Below are 26,484 nucleotides of genomic sequence, written 5' to 3'. Positions count from 1 at the left end.
TGACCTATAAAGCCCTACATGACATCGGACCAGATTACTTACAGGACCACCTTCTGCCATGTAAATCCCAGCGGTCGATTAGGTCCAGGCCCTGTCAAACAAACAATGGTGTTTGGCGGGGCCTACGGTGAGAGCGCTGCTCTTCTTGTAAGATTTGCTTCATGCGGAGAAGCCAAAATCTTGCTCGGACACACATGCGCGCCTGCTTGTCACTCTAACTGCGAGCACATCAGCACCGATCGTGTGAGATTTCACTAATTTCTGGCGTTTGTTTTCTTCCCGGTGCTGCGCAGGAGCCAAATCTCGCTCTGACGCATGCATGCACCTGCCGGTCACCCAGAGCTGTGCGCACCATTCCATTTCCGCTACTGCTGTGCCATCCCCCCCCCCCCCCAGTGCAAGTATGAACCCAATATTGGTCTCTTTTTTCCCCCTCCTCCAGAAATGGGTCTATCGGGAGATCTCCAACTTTGAATACCTCATGCAGCTAAACACCATTGCGGGACGCACCTACAACGACCTTTCTCAATACCCCGTGGTAAGACCCTGGAATAAAAAGAGGCTGGGGCGTAGATAAGAAGTCTACTGGAGCCCTCTCCCCCAAAGGGAATCCCAGGGGGCGGGGGTCTTCAACCTTGGCAACTTTACAACTTCTGGACTTCAACTCCCAGAATTCCTCAGCCAGTCACTCAACAACTTTGCTGGCTGCTGAGGAATTCTGGGAGTTGAAGTCCACAAGTCGTAAAGTTGCCATGATTAAAGGCCCCCTCCTCTAGGGCGCCGAGATCAAATTCAAGCATCTTTTTTCTTTCTCCCTGTCATTCAGTTCCCCTGGATCCTGCAAGATTATGTCTCGGAGACCCTGGATCTCAACGACCCGGCCGTTTTCCGGGATCTGTCCAAACCCATCGGAGTGGCCAATGAGAAACACGCCAAGGATGTCAAAGAGAAGTGAGTGTGAGGGTCTTGTTGTGAGCAACTCCTGCGCAAAGTGAGGTGGGGGGAGCTGCAGGCACACCTTGACTAATGACCGTTCATCTGGAGACCATTCGAAGTGGCAGCGGCACTGGAGAAAAAGCGACGTACCCACAGGCGGATTCGTACCACCGCTGCTACTGGTGCACTGCCCACACACAGCTTCAGTTAGCCTGCATGCACGCGTGTGTGTATCTCAGTGTGCTTTTGTCTTTTGCACATACACAGCAAGCAAAATCTCACGGGGGGATGTACGCATGAGAGAGATTTCGGTGATCTGTTTGCCTCTGTGCACCTTGTTAAAAGGGAAAATTATTTTTTAAAATTAAAAAATAAAATAAAAATTTAAAGATTTAAAAATTTAAAGATTTAAAAATATGAAATAAATAAAATGTTAAATATTAAGTGGATAATTACAAAAGAAATAGCGATGTTAGTTAAACTAAGAGAATTAAGAGACTTCAGAGAAATAAAAACTGCAGCATTGGAAAGCGCTCAAGCGGAAGTGGTATTGGGCTGGAAAGAGTCTAAAAACTGGACATTACAGAACTGGTACATGGTGGATCACATTCATTTTGAAATCATGGAAATAAGATTAAACAATTTTGACGAAAATAAATTGGAGAAGCTGATGGGACGATGGAATAAGGTGAAAGATTATATGCTGAGTAGAATTTGTGACGAAAATGTGAAAAATAAACTCCAATCACTCTTTGAATAGTAAACAAATGCAAAGTAGAGCTAAGGAAATAAAAGAATATAAACTAGTAAATATTTGAACCCACTGCAATTGGTGGTGGTGGTGGTGGAATTGTCAGTCAGGTGATGGGCACATGCACTGTGCACCGTTTTATGTTTGTTTATGTTAATTTCAATGTGCAAAACCAATAAAAATATATTTTTTTTAAAAGATTTAAAAATATAAAAATTTTAAATTAAAAACTTGAAAAATTAAAAATTTGAAAACATTGAAATTTAATATATTTTTTAAAGGAATGTCATTTGTCCTGGTAGTGGACTTGATCTTGGAACAAGTCGTGTCCCCCGGGTGGTTCTTTGGGGCTCTTCATTCCACCTCGCAAGGCAGGGAATCCACAAATAGATTTACGGAGTGGACCCTCGGATCTGAGCAAGAGAGCCTGCTCGCTGCCTCCTTCGTGTCAGTTTCTTCTAACTCTGTTGTTTGTCCTCGCTCTGTCACTTCAGGTACGAGAGCTTCGAGGACCCCACGGGGATGATTGACAAGTTCCACTACGGCACCCACTACTCCAACGCAGCCGGGGTCATGCACTACCTTATCCGTACAGAGCCATTCACCACGCTGCACATCCAGCTGCAGAGCGGGAGGTGAGCTGGAACGCGACTCTTGGCTGTGATAGCATCCTCGTTGTGCTCCAAACCCCAATCTAGCAAAAATATGACTTGGCAATTTGGGTGAAGGTCCCACAATGAATTTGGGGGGGTTGTTTTGTTGTCGAACTAATGTCGTCAAATCAGCCTGATGTCACTTCTGCGCACTCAGTGGCGGAAATCCTTATTATTCTTATTCCATCTTCTGTTCCTCCTGATGTTGCAGCTGAATTAACTTATTATTATTATTATTATTATTATTATTATTATTATTATTATTAATTTTAGGAGATGGAGGAACAGAGGTTTGTTAATGCATGCGGGTTTAGAGTATTCGTATGACAAAGTCAGAACCTGAATTCTGCCTTATGGAACACTTGGATGACCGAGGCGTGTCATCTTATCTGCCAATAACAACTTATAGATTTATTTATTTATTTTTGTTTGTTTGTTTTGTCGAGTACGTATTGGTGGTATTCAAAGATATAATAATATTCATATACATGATACTAGTAAAAAAGAAACATTAGGACAGGGGATGGGAGGCACTCAGGTGCACTTATGCACACCCCGCACTGACCTCTTAGGAATTGGGAGAGGTCAACAGTGGAGAGTCTAAGGGTAAAGTTTTGGGGGTTAGGTGATGATACTACAGAGTCTGTTAGGGAGTTCCAGGCATCAACTACTTGGTTACTAAAGTCATATTTCCTACAGTCGAGTGTAGAGCTGTTTACATTAAGTTTGTATCTTCGGGAGTTGGGCGGCATATAAATATGACCAATAAATGAATAAATCACGTAAACAGGAAAATGCAGGTTCAGTTGTGCAGCGTATAACCGCATCTTACACCATGTCGTACTTTCTATCTTGTGACACTGTTCTTTGCTTGTTCCGATAAACACGGGGTTCTTTAAACTAAGGTTAATGAGGTGTAGAAAGAGGAAGTTAGTATCAAAGCTTAGCAGTGTATAAATAATGATGAATATACCAGAAACGAAATAAGGATTCATGTCCTTCTTCCCCATTGATGCAGATTTGATTGTTCCGATCGCCAGTTCCACTCGGTTCCTGCCGCTTGGCAGGCTCGCTTGGAGAACCCGGTGGATGTGAAGGAGCTGATCCCGGAATTCTTCTACTTTACCGATTTTCTGGAGAACCAGAATGGTAAGGAGTGTTCCCAGCCCTGCTCGCATTTCCAACAGTGTCAATGAGAAATTGGAAGGGAGATGTCAAACTTTGCAGTCTTTTAAAGCATTCCAGGTAGTATTTGACTTACAACAGTTAGTTTAGTGGCTGTTCAAAGTTACAACAGCACTGAAAAAAAGTAATTTAGGACCACTTAATGACCATCATAACATTCCCTGGAGGTCTTGTGATCAAAAGTTAAAACCTTGGCATTGGTGTCCCAAAACAAAAAGATTTTGGATTAGAATACATAAATGACTACATGAAATAATCCAGACACCAATAGAATTCACACCAGAGCTCCTCCTTCTAGGAATTTTCAAAAAAGATTACAATAAAAGCATTAAATACTTGGGACTACATATAACTACCGCAGCCAGAATGACATTTGCACAACTCTGGAAAAACTCAGAAATTCCTTCAGATAATAAAATAATTAAAAAGATTTATGAACGCGCAGAAATGGTTAGAACCACAATGGAATTACGGGACTGATTATTATTGATGTTTGGGGAAAATGGTACCAGTGGATTGAGAATAGGAGAAAGAAAGCTGATAGTTAATAATGGAAATATAACATGTAAATATATAAATAGAAATGTTTAAGCAAATGAGATGATAGAAATAATAAATATGTGCAACGTCATTTTGTATAGAGAAAATGGAAATATGTGATTTTGAAAAGAGAAATATGTGATTTTGTACAGAGAAAATGGAAAAATGTAACTGCAGAATTAGTCAAAGTATTATTGTTTTTAAAGAAAAAACTTGAAAATGAATAAAATTTAATTTTAAAAAAATTAGAACCTTGGCAACTGACTTATGACAGTTGCATTGTCATGTGATCACCTTTTGTGGCCTTCTGACAAAGTCAAAGAGGGAAGGCAGATTCACTTAACAACCATGTAACTAATGTAACAACTGCAATAATTCCCTTAATAACTATGGCAAGAAAGATTGTAAAATGGGGCAAAATTCACTTAACAACTGTCTCACTTAGCAACTGAAAATTGGGGCTCAATTGTGGCCTATCAAGGACTGTCTACATGTGTTTACAATATATATCTTTATATTGCACGATAATTTATTATTACTCAATTATTTATATGTTTTATATTATCTATATTTGCACCTGAAGTTTATCCAGCCAGCAAGTGCTCTGTCCTGTCTTGAAAATATTGCAACCTTCCTTTTTCTTCTCTTTCACAGGTTTCGATCTCGGCTCCCTTCAGATATCAAATGAGAAGGTGGGGGACGTGGTCCTTCCCAAATGGGCAAAATCCCCCGAAGATTTTATCTACAAACACCGGCAAGCACTAGTATGTGAAATGAAGTGTTGGCTGTACACTGGGGTGGCTAGAAAAGTCGTCCCATCTTAAGCTTTTCAGAGCACCTCTAAAAATGTAGATTTGTGGGGTCCCTGTTGCTCTCCGAGCTTGGTGGTTTTCTTGCAGCTATTTCATGATCCAACTAGGTAACATCACCAGTGCTAAGAGGGTAGAGAGGAGGAGGAGGACTGTGGGATCCTTGGTACCCTCTGAACGTGGCTGTTCTCTTGTAGATGTTTCATAACTCAAATATGGAATGTCATCAGTGCATCTCAGCTGTAAAAATTATATTCTATCTCTATCTATCTATCTATCTATCTATCTATCTATCTATCTATCTATCTATCTATCTATCTATCTATCTATCTATGTCAAATACCACTCACGCCTCATGAAATCTCCAGAACTGTAAAGCCTTGAAATTTGGCACGTATGTTCTCCTTGGCTCCTAGGTATTCACTAAGAAAAGATTTTTCTAAATGATCATTAGTATTTCTTACATTATTATTAACTCACACTGATGCTATGCCTTTGCTAAACCAGGTGTGGGTGTGGCTAGCATGTGATTCATCCAGCCTGTGTGCTGGGAGTTTAGATATTCTACTTCCCCTCCCCACCTGAAAAGAACTCTGTTCCAACTGCCAGTTGCTTTATATTAACACACTGTGATGCTAAGGAGTTACACATTCTACATAATTTTTCAAGCTTTACATGTCAATGTATCAAGCCCAGTGGTGACTACTTATTGATTTTCAAGTTTTAACCCTCAGTTTATCAACGTAGTTTCCTAGCGAAGCATGGGTACCCAGCTGCTAGTATACTAGTATGCCTAGATACCCAAGTGAAGCACGGGTATCCAGATACTAGTATACTAAGCAAGGGGTTGGATTAGAAGACCTCCAGGGTCCCTTTGAACTCTGTTGTTGTTATTGTTGTTGTTATTGTTATTATTACTAAAACTCTGCTGCCTGTAACCTTTAGGTGGGCATAATGGGACATCATGTCAATAATTGTGGAATCAGTGTATTTCAGATAGGCCAACTTATACAGAATGCATCTAAAATCCCCATAGGATGGAAATTTGGCATGGGGAAGCCTGCAGTTAATGGGGAAGCCTGCAGGAAATCAAAAGCCATTGTTTCTTTCTTTAGATAGGGAAGTATCTCTGAAACGATCATCCAACAGGACATGAGTTGTCTAGTGACCGTATTTTTCAGAATATAAGACGCACCTTAGTTTTTGGGAAGGAAAATAGGGAAAAGAATCTGCTTACCAGATATTGTTGTGAGCCGCCCCGAGTCTACGGAGAGGGGTGGCATACAAGTCTAATTAATTAATTAATTAATTAATTAAGAAAGAAAGAAAGAAAGAAAGAAAGAAAGAAAGAAAGAAAGAAAGAAAGAAAGAAAGAAAGAAAGAAAGAAAGTTATTCGGAGCAAGTTAGAGCAATGAAAAAAAAACCTGCAAAGACTTAGGGCTTGGAAAACATTCTTCTCAGAGAGAAACAATGAAAGAGCCTGCAAGGTCAGAGTTGGGAAGATGGTTAGCAGCTAGTTAGGGCTGGGAAAAAACCACTACATTCAGAGCATAAGACGCACCCAAATTATCAGCCACTTTTAGGACGGAAAAATACACATTTATATAAACTTATATAATATAATATACTCTTATAAAAACGTATACTCTGAAAAATATGGCATCTCTACATTTCAGGGTTTTAAATATATCACTTGGGAATGGTTTCCGCGCCCCAGGGTGAATTGGATTGGGTATTTTCCTGTGGCAAGAACCCCCTGTTTGACTTCCTCCACAGGAATCCGAGTATGTCTCAGCCCACCTGCATGAATGGATCGACTTGATCTTTGGCTACAAGCAGAGGGGCCCAGCTGCTGTGGAGGCTCTGAACGTATTCTATTATTGCACTTATGAAGGTAGGAGGGCAAAAATGGGGATTTTAAGGCAGGGTTGCTCCCTTCGCAAGGACTCTGCAACCATTCGGTATGAATTAGCCGCCCTCTCAACTTCTTTGCAAAAACCCCCCAGAACAATTGGGCTACCAGAACCCAGAATGGGACAACTCGCCCCAGCTGACTTCTCCCTGGCCAATTCACACAGCCAACTCTCCGTGGGGCAATTCAACCCAGGATAACTGTTCTGCTATCCACTACTATTTCAGTGATAGGCTGTCAAAATGTTTACTGCCTTGCACTGGGTGTGGCCTATTTTGTGGGTGTGGCCTGATGGTGATGTGATTGGGTAGGAGGGGCTTGCCCGCCATATGACCAGATGGGAGTGGCTTGATAATTATGTGACCGAGAGTTGCTTAAAGGTCATGTGACTGGGTGGGTGGCTTACTGGCCAAGATAAGTTTTCAAACAGGTGCTTGGACACTTTTTCACATTATTTGAATAGCCACAAAAAGGACAAATGACAGATGGCGTTATTGGTTGAGGAGCACAGTAACATTTTAAGGTTTTGTACTGAACCCACAAGGTTGAGTATGATAACAGATTAGGCAATTAGCTCAATATTCTTTCATTGCTATAAAAGTTCAGTTCCAGAGAATGATTAAAATGGTTAAAGCCTTTATGGGTAAAAACATACATACTATTTAATTATTTCCTATTTTAAAAGTAGTTCAGGATCATACTAAGGGACTAGAGAAGGAAGGACAACTATTAAGTATTCAATAAATAGTGCATAAATTTACGCTTACGCTTCCCTGGAGCTTCCAGAGTGCAAAACACGGCCCAATGAGCAAACTGGAAATTCGGAAAAATTGACTTTTGTGCTGTTTTCTGCACTCCAAGGCTTCAGGAATCTTCCCTGAAGGCTCCAGAGTGCAAAAAACAGCACAGCGGGAAAACCGGAAGTCAGTTTTTCTGAACTTCCAGTTTGCTCATTTGGCTTTTTTTTCACTGTCTCAGGCTTCATTGAGGCCTGTGCACATGCGCAGGGACGGACGGGGGGATTGTGCGCATACACAGGGGCAGTGCGGGGGGGTGCACATGCACGCAGGGGAGAGAATGGGTGTGGGCATGTGTGCATGCATGGTAGCACACCCACCCACAACCCTTTTTGGCCACCCCTGTCCTAGAAGCCCCAGGAGAAAGAGGGTCAGGGTAGATGCTACGATCCTTTGACTGTTCTTCAGCTCTCCGCCCAAGGAGATGTCGAAACAACCTGTTCCCCCTCTCTACTGCAATACTGTACTGTAAGCTGTCCAGTCCGCCGTTTCAGTCGTACACCTGCTGTTTTCATTTAGGGGCAGTCGATCTGGACGCCATCGCAGACGAGACGCAACGCAAGGCTTTGGAAGGCATCATCAGTAACTTTGGGCAGACCCCCTGCCAGCTGTTGAAGGTAGGGGAGGGGGGTTAACAATTGCAGCTGTTGTAATTTCGGGGCGGCTAACAAGAATATAAAAAGACAATGTAAACAAATCTAATATTAAAAACAATCTAAAAAACCCCAATTTAAAAAACCACTCATACATACAAACATACCATGTATAAATTCTATAAGCCTAGGGGGAAGGGAAATTTCAATTCCCCCATGCCTGACGACAGAGGTGGGTTTTAAGGAGCTTGCGAAAGGCAAGGAGGATTGGGGCAACTCTGATATCTGGGGGGAGCTGGTTCCAGAGGGTCGGAGCCGCCACAGAGAAGGCTCTTCTCCTGGGTCCTGCCAAACGACATTGCTTAGTTGACGGGACCCAGAGAAGGCCAACTCTGTGGGACCTACCGGTCGCTGGGATTCGTGCGGCAGAAGGCGGTCCCGGAGATATTCTGGTCCAATGCCATGAACAGCTTTATAGGTCATAACCAACACTTTGAATTGTGACCGGAAACTGATCGGCAACCAATGCAGACTGTGGAGCGTTGGTGTGACATGGGCATACCTGGGGAAGCCCATGATTGCTCTCGCAGCTGCATTCTGCACGATCTGGAGTTCCCAAACACTTTTCAAAGGTAGCCCCATGTAGAGAGCGTTGCAGTAGTCGAGCCTCGTGGTGATGAGGGCATGAGTGACTGTGAGCAGTGACTCCCGGTCCAGATAGGGCCACAACTGGTGCACCAGGCGAACTTGGGCAAATGTCCCCCTCGCCACAGCTGAAAGATGTTTCTCTAATGTGAGCTGTGGATCGAGGAGGACGCCCAAGTTGCGGAGGCCAAACTCACTTAACAACTGCCTCGCTCAGTGTCAGAAATCTTGGGCTCCATTATGGTCGTAAGTCGAGGACTAGGGAAATGGAAAAAGGAAACGTTTTTGTAAAATTGAGGGTGTTTTTCCCCCTCCCCAGGAACCTCACCCGGCCCGATTCTCGGCTGAAAATGCAGCCAGGAGGCTCTCTCGGCTGGATACCTATTCTCCGAACATTTTTGAAAACCTGGATCAACTCAAATCCTTCTTCGTGGAAGTAAGTCTTCCCCATATTCAGATGAAAGGGGTCGTTCTCCATTGCTCCCCATCTACGCCCCGGTGCAGGCAGTCCTCAACTTCCGACCATCCATCTAGCGACCCTTTGAAGTTTCAACGGTGCTGAGAAAAGTGGTCCTCGCACTTAAGACCATCTCAGTATCCCCACTGTTGCATGATCAGAATTCAGGTGCTCTGCAACCAGCATGTAAGCGGTAGTCCTCGACTTACGAAAGTTCACTTAGTGATCATTTGGAAGTTATAACAGCACTAAAGAAAGTGGCCTGTGACCTTTTTTTCACAGTTTGCATGGTCACGTGATCAAAATTCAGATGCTTGGGAAGTGACTCACATTTGTGACCGTTGAAGTGTCCTGGAGTCACATGCGCAGAAGCAAAATCTCGCTCGGGAGAATGTGTGGGGCAGTGTGTGGAGCACACCAGTAGTGGCGGTGACCGGCAACCCTTCACTACACACAATCCTCCTTTTGCGATCTTCTGACAAGCAAAATCAGTGGGGAAGCCAGATTCACTTAACAACGGCGTCCCCAATTTAACAATGGCAGTGATTCGTTTAACAACCATTGCAGGAAAGATGTTAAAACGGGAGGAGGTTCGCTCAACAAATCTCTCACTTGGCAACAAAAATGTTGGGCCCCCAATTATGATCATAAGTCAAGATTTCCTGTTCTTACAACAAGTTGCAGGATGCTTGGACCTCCCCCCCCCCCCCATCAACGAAGGTGAGACAGGAGAAGCTGAATTCACCTAACAACCACATACAGGTGCTGAAGGAACTGAAGAAGGTTCTTGGATAAGTTGCAAAACTTTTCCAAGGAAAATAAAACCCAAGAAAGTGGAGTTATCACTTTTTGGGAAAGCACTTTTAGGACCGACCTGCAAAGATGCACCAGATCGTAAAAAACATGACCGTTTGCCTTCTCTTTGTCAGGGTTCCAAATAGGATCTGAAATTAAAAAATAATCCGAGGCATGGACTTCCTAAAAGTTCCAATTTATTAATAGAGCCATGTTGGCACATCTGTGAGAAACCCAAATCTAAAGCCACGAGGATTTCTCCACCCAGTTTAAAATTCATTCCCTTGTTCCCGTGCCCCCAAGTTCATCACGCTGACCACTCGACTTCTGCCAATGTATCCGTTCCTCCTATCAGCTTCCGGGCAGGTGCTGAACGAAGGATGACCTTGAGAATCTAGAAGGAATTTGTCGTGGTTACATCTCCACAACCCTCATGCAGCAACCCCTCCCAAATTCCCACAGCATGAATACATCCTACAGCATAATAAGTGGCAGGCCAAAGTCTCCAAATCAAACGATGGCTGCAGTCTGACCCTCTTCTTCTTTGTTTAGGGCATCAGCGACCGGATCCCGCTTGTCCAGGTGATCGTGCCCAAGAGCCAGTCTCATTCCTTCATGACCCAGGGATCTCCTGACATGATGGTAAGAAGGGACAAAAGGTGAACCTTGACCTCTTCCATCCATATTTTTTTTTCCAGAAAGTTGACATAGGAGAACTGGAGATCCCAAAGTAAAGTCACTCTCCGGAGTCTGCTTTTACCCCTTGGTCGATTGGGAGAAGGTCTAGAATAGATCCTCCTCCACCTACCACAGAGGTCACCTGTGGAACTCATTGCCACAAGAAGGGATGAGATGATTTTATTTATTTATTTATTATTTAGATTTGTATGCCGCCCCTCTCCGCAGACTTGGGGCGGCTCACAACAAGTGAAAACAGTTTACAACAAATCTAAATTACAGTTTAAAATATTTAAATGATGATGATTATGGTTAGAATTTATATAGCCGCCTATTCGCCCATGGTGACTCAAGGCAGCTTACAGAATATAAAACTCATCTAAAACAATAAAACTAATTTAAAAAGAATCAAATATATTAATGTAATGTAATGAAATCACCCCCCATCCTAACCCCAAGGGGATGGTGTATGCATGTTTTTAAAGGGGTTATTAATGTATTTTATATTGTTATTTGCTGATTTATTGTTGTTATATATTATATTGGTTTTTTTTAATTTATTGTGATTATTGTGAGCCGCTGAGAGTCCTTTTGGAATGGTGTGGCATATAAATGTTACAAATGAATGAATGAATGAATGAATAGATGGAGGGAGGGAGGGAGGGAGGACAATAGCACTTAGACTTATATACCAGTTTACGGTGCTTTGACAGCTCTCTCTAAGCAGTTTACAGAGTCAGCTTATTTATTACCCCTGACAATCTGGATCCTCATAAGAGCCAAGATGGTGCAGTGGTTAGAGTGCAACACTGCAGGCTACTTCAGCTAACTGCTAGTTGCAGTTCAGCAGTTCAAACCTCACCACCGGCTCAAGATTGACTCAGCCTTCCCTCCTTCCAAGGTGGGTCCAATGAAGACTCAGATTGTTGGGGGCAATGTGCTTACTCTCTAAACTGCTTACAGAGGGCTGTAACAGCATTAGGAAGTGGTATATCAGTCTAAATGCTAAGTGCCATTGCTATCTAGGTGGCCACCAAGAGAAACAAAATGTTGGACCTTGGCTGGACTCAACATGGCCCTTCTAAAATCCTCCCACCCCACCACAGTTGCCTCTTCTCCCTCATTCTTAGTTTATGTTCCTCACCAGGTCACAGTCAGCGCCAACGGCCTGTTGGGGACTCACAGCTGGTTGCCCTACGATAAGAACATCTCCAATTACTTCAGCTTCACCAAAGACTCCACGGTCTCCAACCCAAAGTGAGTCCCTCAGCTTCTTCTATGGCCACAGGGCCATTCCGAGAAGTCCCTTTAACTTTGCTCCATGTTTTTCAACCTTCTTGCTTTCTCCTGCCAGGACGCAGCGCCACCTGTACGGCCCTTTTGCCCCGGGGGCAGATTTGTCCTCCAAGACGCTGGTGGTCTCGCACGACGGCAAGCTCCTTTTCAGTGGAGGCCACTGGGACAACAGTTTGCGGGTCACTTCGCTGAGTAAAGGAAAGGTGGTGGGTCACATCAATCGCCACATAGGTAGGAATCCATATCTCTGGGAAAAAGTAAACATTTAGTGCGCACATCCCCAACTCTCCAATCTGGGTCCCAATGGAATTTTAGTGGTAATATTTATTATTATAAGCTGCAAGAAAACGAGTGGCTGGAGACGGCTGCTCTACCTGGGGCTACCTTTGAAGAGTGTTTGGAAACTTCACATCGTGCAGAATGCAGCTGCGAGAGCAATCATGGGCCTCCCCCCGTTATGCCCAAGTCTCATCAACACTCCACAGTCTGCACTGGCTGTCGATCAATTTCCGGTCACAATTCAAAGTGTTGGTTATGACCTATAAAGCCCTTCATGGCATCGGACCAGAATACCTCCGAGTCCACCTTCTGCCGCACGAATCCCAGCGGCCGATGAGGTCCCACAGAGTTGGCCTTCTCCGCATCCCGTCGACTAGACAATGTCGCTTAGTGGGCCCCAGGGGAAGAGCCTTCTCTGTGGCAGCCCCGGCCCTCTGGAACCAACTCTCCCCAGAGATTAGGACTGCCCCCAGCCTCCTCACCTTTCGTAAGTCATTAAAAACTCATCTTTGCCACCAGGCATGGGGGAATTGACACATACCCCAATTGTCAAGGTTGGTGTATGCTTTGATTGGATTGTGTGATTATTTTATTATAGGGGTTTTAAATTGGATTTTTAAAAAATTGGATTTGTACACTGTTTATGTTGTTGTGAGCTGCCCCAAGTCTTAGGAGACAGGCGGCATACAAATCTAAATTAATAATAATAATAATAATAATAATAATAATAATAATAATTATTATTATTATTATTATTATTATTATTATTATTATTATTATTACTATTATTATTATTATTATTATTATTATTATTATTTATTTACATTTGTATGCCGCCCGTCTCTGAAGACTTGGGGCAGCTCACTTATTATTATTATTATTATTATTATTATTATTATTATTATTATTGTTATGTCAGTACAACACAGCAAACAAGATCACTATGCTGTGTTGTACTGACATAATAATAATAGTAATAATAATAATAATAATAATAATAATAATAATAATTATTATTATTATTATTACCCACTTACCTGGGTATAAGGCACTGTGAACTCAGCAGAGCCTGTTTTCAGTTAGGCAGGTGTTTAGGGCCCTCTTATGACACGGGGCCAGGCCAGCTTCATCAAACCAATGTCCTGAAGTCACCAGTTTGGCCCATAACTTGCTTTCATACCTAAGGCGGGACTAGAACTCACCGTCTCCTGGTGATTGGCCCAAAGTCACCCAGCTGCCTTTCATACCTAAGGCGGGACTAGAACTCACTGACTCCTGGTGATTGGCCCAAGGTTACCCAGCTGACCTTCCTAACCTAAGATGCCACGAGAAGTCAAAATCTCCAGAGTGTTGACCTTGCATTTCCTGCTTAGCTTTGTACAAAATCCGCTTTGTCTTCGCAACAGATGTCGTCACCTGCCTGGCCTTAGACCTCTGCGGAATCTACCTCATTTCTGGATCGCGAGACACCACCTGTGTGGTGTGGCAAGTCCTTCAGCAGGTGAGGGAACTTCTCGGATCCCCCCCCAGGCTGGGAATCCTGTTCTCTCGATGACCGATGTCCCTTCTGTTCCTCAAGGTCGTTTCTTCTTCCCATTACGTCTATCAGGGACGGTGCAGCGACCTCTGCAGCAACACATGGAGGTTAGACTAGATGACCTCTCAAGCCCCATCCAACTCTATGGTTCTGTCTTCTTCCCTTTTCCACCAGGGTGGACTGTCTTATGGCTTGGCTCCCAAGCCAGTCCAGGTCCTCTACGGACACGAAGACGAAGTCACGTGTGTTGGCATCAGCACGGAGCTGGACATGGCTGTGTCAGGGTCCAAGGTAAAGACTTCGCGTTCTTCGTTTCACCTGTTTGGGAGCCCTGGTTGAAGTGTTGCTTGGCAGGTGACCACCCAGGAATCCGGAAATCGAAGCATTTCCCTGACTTTGGTGTTTAGCATAAGTTTCTAAGGAAAACGATTCCTTTTGTGGCATGATTTTTTTCCCAGTTCTCTTTATCAGGATTTCTTGAGAGGAAAGTTTTCTCTAGCAGGATTTATTGAGATGAAAGGGATGCGGCTACGGAAATTCCAGCAATTGAACTATTTCTTACTTAAAACACATCCACCAGGATAGACATATTCTGATAGCCACTTGCCTCCAGTTTGAGCAGGGGGGTTGGACTAGAAGATCTCCAAGGCCCCTTCCAATTCTGTTATTCTATGTTCTTTCAAGCATCTTACAAAGAAGATCATGTTTTCATTCATTGTGCAGAAGCATAACAAAACTATTTACACAACAATCTTCCGCCTCTTAGCAGATAGTCCTTGATTTACAACTGATAACAACTGCTCAAAGTTATGACAGACCTATTTAGAAGCTACTTTCAACCCGGATACAACCCAGTTTGCAGTAAAACAACACCCATAGCGAATAATGAATTCACACTTATTATTGCCATGTTCAATTTAAAGGCCAGGCATTTGTACTTGTCACCGCAGTGATTCGCTTAACAACTGCTACAAAACAATGTTGTAAAATCAAGGATGGTCATGGGATTGTTCCATTTTATGACTGTTATCTAGAAATCTAGATCATATCTAGAAATATTATTACTATTTTTTTGTTCTTGCCACACTCCTTTCCCTGATCATCCTGTGGACCAGAGGTCTTCAAACATGGCAACTTTTAAGACTCGTGGACTTCAACTCCCACAATTCCTCAGCCAGCCATGAATGATAGAGTTGGAACAGGCCAGAAGGGTCATCTAAGACAGGGGTCTCCAACATTGGCTACTTTAAGATTTGTGGACTTCAACTCCCAGAATTCTCCAGCCAGCCATGAATGATAGGGTTGGAAGAGGCCAGAAGGGTCATCTAAGACAGGGGTCTCCAACATTGGCTACTTTAAGATTTGTGGACTTCAACTCCCAGAATTCTCCAGCCAGCCATGAATGATAGGGTTGGAAGAGGCCAGAAGGGTCATCTAAGACAGGGGTCTCCAACATTGGCTACTTTAAGATTTGTGGACTTCAACTCCCAGAATTCTCCAGCCAGCCATGAATGATAGGGTTGGAGGAGGCCAGAAGGGTCATGTAAGACAGAGACTCTTCTGGCCTCTTCCAACTCTATCATTCATGGCTGGCTGAGGAATTCTGGGAGCTGAAGTCCACAAGTCATAAAGGTGCCAAGGTTGGGGACCGCTGCTGTGGGTCAATTGGGCAAAACCCTAATTGAGAATATGTTTTTTTCTTTCCCTCCTCTGTCAGGATGGCTCCATCCTTGTTCACACCATCCGCCGAGGGCAGTTCATGAAGTTGCTGAAGCCCCCCTGCGAGAGTTCCCTGCCGGTCACCATCTCCAACCTGGTTGTCGGTCACGAGGGGCAGATCGTGGTCCAGACGATTGTGGGGGGGAGAGCCTCCCCTAAGGTACAACCTGAGAAGGAGGGAGGAAGGAGGGAGGAATCAATGGAGAAGAATCTTCTTAGCTCAGGGTTGAAAAATGAGTTTGGGAATTTTCTTGTTTGATTAACAAAGTAGATGACATCTTCAGTGCTAAAGGGAGTGGGCTTGTGGAGAAGAGGAGGAGGAAGGGGAGGGAGGGAGGGAGGGAAGGAAGGAAGGAAGGAAGGAAGAAAGGACTGTGGGGTCCTTGGTGCTCTCAGAGCTTGGTGGCTTCCTTGCAAACGTAGAAAGGAAAATAGGAAAAGGAAAGAAGGAAAGAGGTAGGGAAGGAAGGAAGGAAGGAAAGAAAAGGAAAGATGGAAAGAAGAAGGGGGAAGGGAAAGAAGGAAGGAAGAATGAAAGAAAGGAGGAGGGAAGGAAGGACGATGGAGTCTTTGGTACTCGCAGAGCTTGGTGGTTTTCGTGCAGACATTTCATTACCAAGCTAAGTAACACCATCAGTGGTCGGAAGGAGTGGAGTTTGCAAGGGGGGAGGGATCCTTGTCATCTCTGAGTTGCTTTTCTTGTAGACATTTCATGACCCCACTAGGCAACATCACCAGCACTACAAGGGAGTGGGGATTGTGGTGACGGGGGAAGAGGAGGACCTCTCTGAGCTTCCTGGAGTGGAGTTTGCAGAGAGGAGAAGAGAGGGGGTGGGAAAAATAAACCGTCATAAGTTACTTTTTTCATACCACCATAAGTTAGAACGGCCACTAAATGAATGGTTATAAGTTGAGGACTATTTCTACTTTGTATTGTTCCGGACAACTAACGCTCAGCTTCTCCTTCTCTCTCACTAAAGGACAAATTCGCCCTCCACCTTTACTCGGTCAACGGCAAACATTTGTCTTCCATCCCTCTGGATGAGCAGGTGACCTCGATGTGCATCACGGAGGACTTTGTCGTGTTGGGCACCCTTCAGTGTTCCTTGCAGATCAGGGATCTTCAGAGGTAGCCTCCTCCTCCTCCTCCTTCCTCGGTTTCTCTTTTTTGTTGTTGCTTGTGTCCTTAAGATTGTCATTAATATTGATTGTTTCTTCGTTGTTTATTTGACCCCTATGACAATCATTGTTTTTTAACTCATGATTCTTGGCAAATGTGTCTTTTCTTTTATGCACACTGAGAGCATCTGCACCAAAGGCAAATTCCCTGTATGTGCAATCACACTTGGCCAATAAAGAATTCTCTTCTCTTCTCTTCTATTCTATTCTATTCTAACATAGAAACATAGGAACATAGAAGATTGACGGCAGAAAAAGACCTCCTTGTCCATCTAGTTTAAACACATTACACCCCAATTACACTGATAATACACTTGATTGCTGGGTATTGTAAACAATTGTCCCAGCTGAGAGTTAGAGGGGGCGCAAAATGTTTACTTCTTATAACAGAAAATAATTGAGAAACACTGCCTTAGATCAACAAAAGCCTAAATAAATAATTATTTCCTTAAACTAATCAAAGGGGTGAGTTACCTTTGACCAAGCATGTTGATTTAATCCTATCGTGTTTACAGAGGGCATTCCACATTCTTGTAGACATGCTGGGGCACATGCCAGAGACCCAAAGCTGTGTGCACAGAGCACTGGTAGTGGTGGTAAGTGCAATCCGCTCCTACCTTGGTTGCTCCACTCCATTTTCCCTCCTTCCAGGCTGCGGCCGGCAATTCCCTCTTTGATCATGAAGGTGCCCATCCACAGCGTATCTGTGACGAAAGAGAAAAGCCACATCTTGGTGGGCCTGGAGGACGGCAAGTTGATCGTGGTCAGTGCAGGGCAGCCTTCGGAGGTGAGTGTTGGCCCCTCTTTCTCCTTCAGCTTAACTCCTCTAAGGCAGGGGTCTCCAACCTTGGCTGCTTTAAGACTTGTGGACTTCAATTCCCAGAATTCCTCAGCCAGCCATGAATGATAGAGCTGGAAGAGGCCAGAAGGGTCATCTGAGCCAATCATGCTAGCTGAACAATTCTGGAATTTGAAGTCCACATGTCATAAAAGAGCCAACTTTGCCTACCCCTGGACTAGAAAAACACCCCCCCACCCCAGGTACCCTTCCAACCCTATTACTCAACCATAGTCTTCATTCTGAACTGCTACTTCTCTTAGGTTGAGGAATCTCCTTTATGGCTGGACGTGAAATGCACTACTGTCCACACAACTTTGTGTCCACATGGTGGTCAATATGGTGATGAAACTTCAAGTCCATATGGTGGTCAAACTTCTAGTGGTGTGCTACAATCCTGTCTTGGCCAAGCAGGCCCTGAGAAGCAATAGCAATAGCAGTTAGACTTGTATATTATTATTATTATTATTATTATTATTATTATTATTATTATTACTACTATTAATTATATTATTATTATTATTATTATTATTATTATTATTATTATTATTATTAATTAGATTTGTATGCCGCCCCTCTCCAAAGACTCTATACCACTTCCTAGTGTTTTTCCAGCCCTACCTAAGTGGTTTTACAGAGCCAACCTCTTGCCCCCAACAATCTGGGTCCTCATTTGACCCACCTCGGAAGGATGGAAGGCTGAGTCAACCTGGAGACGGTGGGCAGATTTGAACTGCTGAGCTACAATTATCAGTTAGTTGAAGCAGCCTGCAGTGCTGCACTCTAACCACTGCGGCACCCTGCTGCTGTCCTTTGAAGGTCCACCACTGCTGCTCTTTGAAGGTCTCCTGATGGCGTTTCCATGTCCTCCTTCTCCAGGTACGGACGGGCCAGTTCCATCGGCGGCTGTGGCGTTCGACGCGGCGCATCTCCCAAGTGTCTTCGGGCGAGACAGAGTATCACCCAACGGAATCCAAATAGAGGCCTCTCATTTTTTTAACTTTCCCGTTGCCTTGTAGTAGTGACCTCTCTGCCACAGTGGTCCTTTCCCCCCCCCCCGGGTTCTCCTACGAGAAGGTCCACCACTGCTGCTGTCCGATTGTCTCGTCGCGCAGCCGATGGATCTTTTGTGGCTGCAGGGATAACAGGGCTGCGGCAATTCCCCAGATGCGAGAACCTGCACACCTCTGGAGCGGGCTCCTGAATGCAAGTTCGTGCAGCAGAACAATCTGGGGTTTTTGCGTGTGTGTGTGTGTGTGTGTTTGTGTGTCTGTTGTTTCCCTGAATCCATTCAGCTGTTCCCCACCGATCAATGCTATAACTCCTGTTGATTCCTGCAGAGCTTGAAACGGCAAATGTTTGTATTCGTTGTCTTATACTGGAGCGCCTGAGCGAGAGAGGACGGGTTAAGGCTGCTGGGGGGTCTTCTCCTGCCCCCCCCCGTCCAACCATGGGTCAGAGCCTGGGGATCGTGAGTGAAGAAACAGACCACCCCCCAACCTCAAGACTGCTGGTGGGTGGTCTCTTGGTGGTGGCCTTAACCGAGACTTCAGTTGCACTACCACATGGAGCACTGTGCCCGAAGTGGACACCCGATGCTTTCCATGTCCTGGCGTAGAGAAGTCCACTTAAACTCCGAAGAAAGCTTTAAAAGGAAGTCAGGAAGGCCAGGAGCTCTTGATCCTCGAGTTGGAAACCATGAAAGTTGGACAGAGCGGCGCAACCCGTAAGCGTTCCAGTAGAAGGCGAACCCTCAATCTCTTATGGTATGAAAAAAAGTGAGCTTTTTGCACAGGTCTGGCTCCCCCTGGTGGCTTGGTACTGAAGGACATCTATGGACAGTCGATTGTCAGGGATGTGGGAGGCCCAGACATTTCATTCGTTGGGGGCCAACTGTTTGCAACACCGCATCCTGCGTACCTTCACTAGCAATAAAAGACAAACCTGGTGCCCATGATGGGTTATACCCAACCATGCCTCGAGGGATTATGTTTCTCTGTGTCCCCAGACGAGGGGAAGACCCTGAAGGTGGACAGTGGTAGCCTCAGCCAGTTGTCCGCTCCTCACTTTCAAAAAAAAAAAATCCACTCAATAAAACACTCCCTGAAACTTCTTCTCCAAGGTCCTCCTGGTGGAAACAGTGATGTTCTCTGCTCCACCCTGGACATGTTTTATGGAATCCTCCTACCTTAAGCACCCGCCACACACATCACAAAGAGCAGATCCTACATTGAATGTAAGCTTCAAATCAAGACAAACCAAGCTTTGATCTCTCCAAAACAAGACAAAGTCCTCAACTACTCCACAGTGGTCCAACTACCAGGATGGAGGTCGTTCCATCTCTTTGCACACCTGGTTGAAGGAAAATGCACCCGCAAAGGAGGTACACCTCTCGCTCCGCCCCCACGTACAACCTGTTTGTCTAAAATAAGGTGATCCTTCATCTACTCGTGTCCTGGTTACACCCGAGTGTCCCACTTCAGTGGCTGTACAAAGCCCGTTGACGGTTGAATGTCCTGGAGAAGAACAGGTGCCTGTTTCCACCCTCACCTGGCTTCCTTCCTGGATTGCGTTACCTTTTGTTGCGATCTCCTTCCTAAGGGAGAACCTGCTTCGTCCTCCAGTTGCACCCATGAAGATCTCCTATCTTCAGTTACCCCTTGGAAAGCAATTCCATTGTTTCATATTTCAGCTTCTGTGATTTTAATTATTCTACTGTTCGTTGGTTGGTTCATCCTCCTGTGAAGAGGAAGGTTGGGGAAGATGGAGCAGCTACTCTTCTACTTACTTGCAGATGATAAATTTTCCAATTTCCAGAAGGTGGCTCAGATATTTTTTGGGGTGTTACTACACATCCAAATGTGATACGTTAAAACATTTCTCAATCTTGGCAACTTGAAGATGTGTGAACTTCAACTCCCAGAATTCTTAAAGCATCCTGGCTGGGGGATTCTGGGAGTTGAAGTGCTCCTCTCTTAATGCATCTTGGCTGGGGGATTCTGGGAGTGAAATTCCACCCTTCTTCAAGTCCCCAAGATTGAGAAACAGTTCAATAGTATTTTAAGATGTTTTTTCTCTCCTTTTCTGGCCCACTAACACATCTTACGTAGAGGGAAACTGAGTCCAGACTACGGATGTTTTATCATATTCCTTCCACCTCTCTCGTTTTGTCTCTTTCTTCCCCAGGTAAGCATTCTCTAGGAGACTACAAATCCAACCATCCCCAGCCAGGGTGTGTTCTCAAACCCAGAGACAAGCGCCTCAATTCCTCTACAAGGTTGAAACTATTCTTAAATCTTTATTCTAATCTCTTATCCATTCCGGGTCTCCTCTCTCTCAAAGAACATCATAATAATTCTGGAACAGAGACCAATTTCCACCAAGTGCAATATCAGCGTTCCAAAACTTTTGTACCTTTTTTTTGTTTTGTATTTAAAGGGCGTAAAGGTGTACATTTGTAAAGGTGTTAATTTTCAGTTTTCCGACTCCAAGAAAAAAGCAACCTGTGGATAATGTCCTTTGACCAGCGTGGAATTTAACACTGACGATTCACCATGGCGGCTGTTGGCTGTGGCTTGCATTGAAATGCGGTTCTGACGTTCCCAAGATTGTTGGGCTGGTTTGTTTGAGAGAATGTGAGTCAGGTGGATTTATTTGGGGCGGGTTTGGGCTGCAGACATTGGGCTGCAGACTTTGAGGGGATGTGCTTTCCAAGTGCACATTTTGAATAGCCTGTATTGTGGTGGTACGACATTGTCTTTGACCCATGGGAAGGGAAGAAAGAGAAAGGAAAGAGGTTTTAATGGTTCTCTGCAGCCTCCTAATGTTGCAAAAAAAACAAACCATTTTTTTAAAAAAAGTGAATGTTTTTAAGATTAAAGAGACAGAAGCACGTCCCGAAATTCAAAAAATATTTTGGATTTGTCAACGAGCAATTGAGTTGCGAAAAATGCTTTAAGGCGATGTTTCTCACTGACTGCTTGAAGGCGGGATTTCAACTCCCAGAATTCCCCAGCCAGCAGGCTGGCTGGGGAATTCTGGGAATTGAAGTCTACCCATCTTCAAGTAGTCCAAGGTTGAGAAGCGTTGCTTTAAGGACGGAAACAGGAATAGGGGTGAGTTTTTGTGCCCCAACACCCTTAAAACTTCCATTTTGTCCCCCATCCTGGACCAAGACTCCCAAAGAGGACAAAGATCCATCCTCCACTTCCATCTGAGCCATTGTACCAGCCCAGCCTTCTTGGTTTAAGTACGGCTATTGGTTGCCCAATGGGAAATCTATATTTTGCAATAAATAAATTATAACGGAGACGCATATCCTCTGCAACCACCAGGGTGGCTTTTAAAGGCTCCTTTTGCGAATCGAAGTACCCACGAGTAAGGAAGGGGTTGCAACCTTTTTGGACATTGCCGGGATGTTGCCGGCGTTCTTGGTGACGTGGACAAATGTCGTCTGGTTTTAAAAGGCCTGTGGGACAGGACGTCCACTAAGAGTGCACTGCCTTGCGTCTTCTTTTTTCTTCCAGAAAATTTTAAAGCACAATCTGAATTTTTAAATTTAGAAAAAAGTAAAAATATGCCTTAAACTTGAATGGGACTGCTTGCCTTGAATTTTAATGGTTTTTGCCTCGCCGATGGAGGATATTCTTGTTCACCCGAGTTTAAATAAACAGCTAAAAAAGCAACGTCGTGTAGTTTGTTCGCTGTTGTGTGTGTGAGAGACCCTGTGGTTGTAGTTCCACTTAACCCTGCTGTTCTGTTTAAGAAAAATAACAAATCTTATGTTCCCGGGTCACCCTGACCCGGACCGAAAACTCTTCATTTGCAGTGCTTATGTTTGGTCTTTTTGAAAGCTTTTTTCACTTGGAAAGTAGTCTGAACATTTCTGCACACAATGATATGAAAATTGAAATGAAAAAAGTAAATCTTATTGGTTTATTTTGCGGATATAATGCACGCCCCCCCTGTTTTTGTGAAATTTTTTTCAATTTATGGATAGTTTTGCTTGCAAAATGCATTCTATTTTACTAAAGTTGCTATGGGATTGGTAGCTTGAACATTTCTGAACATAATGATATGAAAATTGAACTGGAAAAATTGATGCATATTGGTTTATTTTGTTGATGAAATGCACGCCCCCCCCCCGTTTTTTTTAAATAGTCTTCACTTTATGGATAGTTTTGCTAGCAAAATACATTCTATTTTACTAAAGTTGGTGTGGGATTGGTAGCTTGAACATTTCTGAACATAATGATATGAAAATTGAACTGGAAAAATTGATGCATATTGGTTTATTTTGCACATAAAGTATGCCTCAATTATTTCAATTTATATAAAAATTATGCTGTTAATTTCAAACTTACATACTTTTTTTTAGTAAAATGGATTTGTTTCATAAAATTAGTTCTCTGGCTACAATGTGGTTGATTTTCAAAAGGATATTCCAAATATTTCTAGACAAATATGTATAAACAGTGACAATAATGGCACACAGCAAGGCCGAGGGGGGGGTGGCCCTTTTGTGGCAAAAATAAACCAATAAGAACCATTTTTTTCAGTTCATTTATATTTTTCTTATATTCAGAAATGTTCAATTTAGTATATCAAACCTTTTGGGGGGAAATTCCTTAGGGATTTGTAGCCTTAAAAAATAGAAATTGACACGAAATTAAAAAAGGATGGGGGGAGGGGCTTTTTGATCAAAATAAAAATATAAGTCTCAATTTTTCCAGTTCAATTTTCATATCATTATGTTCATAAATGTTCAAACTAGTTTTCCAGTTGAAAAAGTTTTCAAAAAGATCAAATTCAAGTACCTAAAAAAATTATTTTTGGTCCGGTCACATACGAACAGAAACAGATTCAAAGTTATGATTTTTTTTTGCCCAGAAAACAATTAGCCACCACCCCAAAAATATTTTTTGATGATCAGCATTGTTAAATTGAGTAAATGAATGCCTAAGATTTTAAAGAATATTTCGGATTTGGAGCATAAAAAAATAAAAAGTGAAAATGGTTGCAAGCAGCCAAGGGGGGGGGGGGAGGCCTTATTTCTGATGTTAAAAAACCAATAAGAATCATTTTTTTCAGTTCCTTTATATTTTTCTTATATTCAGAAATGTTCAAGCTACCAATCTCACACCAACTTTAGTAAAATAGAATGCATTTTGCAAGCAAAACTATCCATAAATTGAAAAAAATTTCACAAAAACGGGGGGGGGCGTGCATTATATCCGCAAAATAAACCAATAAGATTTACTTTTTTCATTTCAATTTTCATATCATTGTGTGCAGAAATGTTCAGACTACTTTCCAAGTGAAAAAAGCTTTCAAAAAGACCAAACATAAGCACTGCAAATGAAGAGTTTTCGGTCCGGGTCAGGGTGACCCGGGAACATAAGATTTGTAACTTTTTTTGCCCAGCAAAAACTAAGCCCCCCACCCCCCCAAAAAAATTCTCATAGAGAGAACCCCTGAAATGATAAATAGTCATGAAATTTCAAGTTTCAGATATGCAGGGAAAATTTTTTACAGGGACTCAAACTTGGCTTCGGGTCACATACGACCCGAACAGAACAGCAGGGTTGAGTATAAACACAATAGCAAGGAAATTATGAAATCAGGGCATTCAACCCAAGGTTGAGTTAGGTAGGTCATTTTAATGTTAATTTTTTTCTGTTGTACAGCACTCCAAGAGAGTCATGTCACATGCACACACAAACCAAAAATTTCTGTTAATGGCAAATAGTTCTTATATAGAATCGTAACTGTAAAATCATGCCAAAGATTTAGCCTCTGGGGCTAAATGATTACCAGGAACATGTTTTCCTTACATCCCTGTAATAATTGCAGGAAAAAATGTGTCAAAAGAATCAAGGGGACTGGCCTCACAAGAGAAAAATCTTCTTATGGGATGCTCTTGAACTCATCACTCAGTTCCTGCAAGTTGAGCAATTTTAAGATTAGTGGACTTCAACTCCCAGAATTCCCCAGGCAACTCTGGATCCTGGGAGTCTTTCTTTTTCTTCTTTCTTTTCTTTCCCTCCCTCCCTCCCTCTCTCTCCCTCTGTCTCTCCTTTCTCCCTTTCCTGTATTCCTTCTTTTTCTGTCTTCTCTCTTAACTTTCTCCTTCTTTTCTGTCCTTTCTTCCTCCCTCCCTTTATTTCTTCCTTCTCTGCAATGGAATACTGCATCGTTTTGGTTCACAATATTAAAAAGATGTTGAGACTCTGGAAAAAGTGCAGAGAAGAGGATTAGGGGCTGGAAGTTAAAACATGAAGAAAGGTTGCTGGAATTTCGGTATGTCTAGTTTAATTAAAAGGAGGAATAGGGGGGACGAGCAGTGTTCCAGCATTTGAGGTGCTGCCATAAAGAAGAGGGACTCAGTCTATTTTTCAAAACCCCTGAAGGAAGAACAAGAAACAATGGAAGGCAACTTATGAAGGAGTGAAGCAACCTGGAATTTCCTGGCAGAACAATTAAATCAGTGGAACCACTTTGCCCAGAAGTTGTGGGTGCTCTCATGCCTTCCTAGCAGGGTTATGGGGGAAAATCAGAGGAAGGGGGTTAAGCACAGCGTTTTGAGCTCTTTCGGAAAAGCTGGCTCTAACCAATAGGTTTGCCAGCTTTTTAAGCCTTTAAAAATGGAGGGAAAATTCAATGCTCCTGGTCGGTCGTCATAGAGCCGGAAGTGGTCTCAGCGCTAAGCTTGCCCTACCCGGTCGGACGCCGCCATTTGAGTTCTTTTACCGTGTGCGCATGTGCAGAAAGCTTTGGGCATGCGTACATGAGTAATGAACTTAAATGGCGGCGTCCGGGCGAAGCTTCGCGCTGCGATCACTAACCACTCTACGACGACCGACCGACCCGCCCAAACCGGGAGCATTTCATCCTGCATGGTCTCCACCTCCCCTCCATCGGAGCCGACACAAAAAGTAGCTCAATTGCACCAAACCCGCAAAAAAGTGGGTCAAAAACGCCCCTCCCCACACAACTCATCGCGCATCTCCCGCTAAAGCAGCTTTGCTCACCAGCAGGTGGCGCTGCTGGCAAACATATGGTATCATGGGTGGAATCGGAGCGCGCATCAAAGCCAACGCGGCATCGACTAACAATGCGCATGCGCAATTTCCCTCTCCGGTCCCTTTGGAGTAGCTTTGTGGTTCTTCAGTCCCGGTGACATGAGAAAATGAAGCGAGCGGGCGAAAAAAAAAACCCACCTTGAAAAGCTCCTCCTCTTGTCAGCAAGTTCGCTGTGTTAACTCTTTCATGACACAGTGCGTTTTAAAATTTGCTTTACTTCTACAACATTTTTACACGTTTACATTTACAACCTTTGCAAATATGTGCACATACATATTACATATATCTTATTATAATTATTATAATGCGTAAATTCGTATTATAATAATAATAATAATAATTATTATTATTATTATTATTATTATCCACCTCTATAAATACAGTAATATATACACAGTACCGTAATTTCTAGTATATTTGTGTCTACATTACGTGTGCATATGCTTACATCTCCCTGTCTCTCATGGTGTACAATATATGCAACCTCATTTTTATTATAAGTGTGCATTCAATATATGCACTTGCATCTATTTTTTATAATTTTACCATAATTATATTTTTGCACACTTTAATATACTGTACAGTATATTGTATCTCTTCGTACGAAATATAAAGATGGATGGATAGATATAGAGATATGTAAAACATTGTTTTTATTATAATTACATTTGTCCCTACATTGATTAGTTTTATCTCTTTCTCAAAGTTTATATATATCTAACCTATGGTTTTTATTACAATTATATATTTTCCATACACACATACACACATACCTGCATGTTATATAATACAGTATACTGTA

At 43.1% G+C, this 26,484-nt stretch overlaps 1 protein-coding gene across 3 annotated transcripts in view; it reads left to right on the top strand.

The window, feature by feature from the left end:
• The window catches only part of NBEAL2 (neurobeachin like 2), a 188,703-nt gene extending 166,418 nt beyond the window's left edge, over positions 1-22,285 (top strand). For 2 of the 3 annotated variants that reach the window (XM_070729608.1, XM_070729606.1), the window contains 17 exons: positions 443-538; positions 827-951; positions 2,182-2,322; positions 3,359-3,489; positions 4,720-4,829; positions 6,652-6,769; positions 8,104-8,201; positions 9,142-9,258; positions 10,627-10,716; positions 11,900-12,009; positions 12,107-12,279; positions 13,734-13,828; positions 14,039-14,155; positions 15,582-15,743; positions 16,564-16,712; positions 17,414-17,549; positions 18,480-22,285. In XM_070729608.1, coding sequence (XP_070585709.1) covers positions 443-538; positions 827-951; positions 2,182-2,322; positions 3,359-3,489; positions 4,720-4,829; positions 6,652-6,769; positions 8,104-8,201; positions 9,142-9,258; positions 10,627-10,716; positions 11,900-12,009; positions 12,107-12,279; positions 13,734-13,828; positions 14,039-14,155; positions 15,582-15,743; positions 16,564-16,712; positions 17,414-17,549; positions 18,480-18,581 — 2,070 coding nt within the window. In that variant the 3' untranslated portion in view covers positions 18,582-22,285. Of the gene's footprint in view, positions 1-442; positions 539-826; positions 952-2,181; positions 2,323-3,358; positions 3,490-4,719; positions 4,830-6,651; positions 6,770-8,103; positions 8,202-9,141; positions 9,259-10,626; positions 10,717-11,899; positions 12,010-12,106; positions 12,280-13,733; positions 13,829-14,038; positions 14,156-15,581; positions 15,744-16,563; positions 16,713-17,413; positions 17,550-18,479 lie in introns of those variants that run through there. The other variant, XR_011556963.1, reaches the window with a different exon arrangement.
• The last annotated feature ends 4,199 nt before the right edge of the window (positions 22,286-26,484 follow it).

Source organism: Erythrolamprus reginae, chromosome Z (assembly GCF_031021105.1).
Source record: "Erythrolamprus reginae isolate rEryReg1 chromosome Z, rEryReg1.hap1, whole genome shotgun sequence".
Lineage (NCBI taxonomy): Eukaryota > Metazoa > Chordata > Lepidosauria > Squamata > Dipsadidae > Erythrolamprus > Erythrolamprus reginae.
Note: the sequence above shows the minus strand (reverse complement) of the source record. Positions and strands in the feature narration are given on the sequence as shown.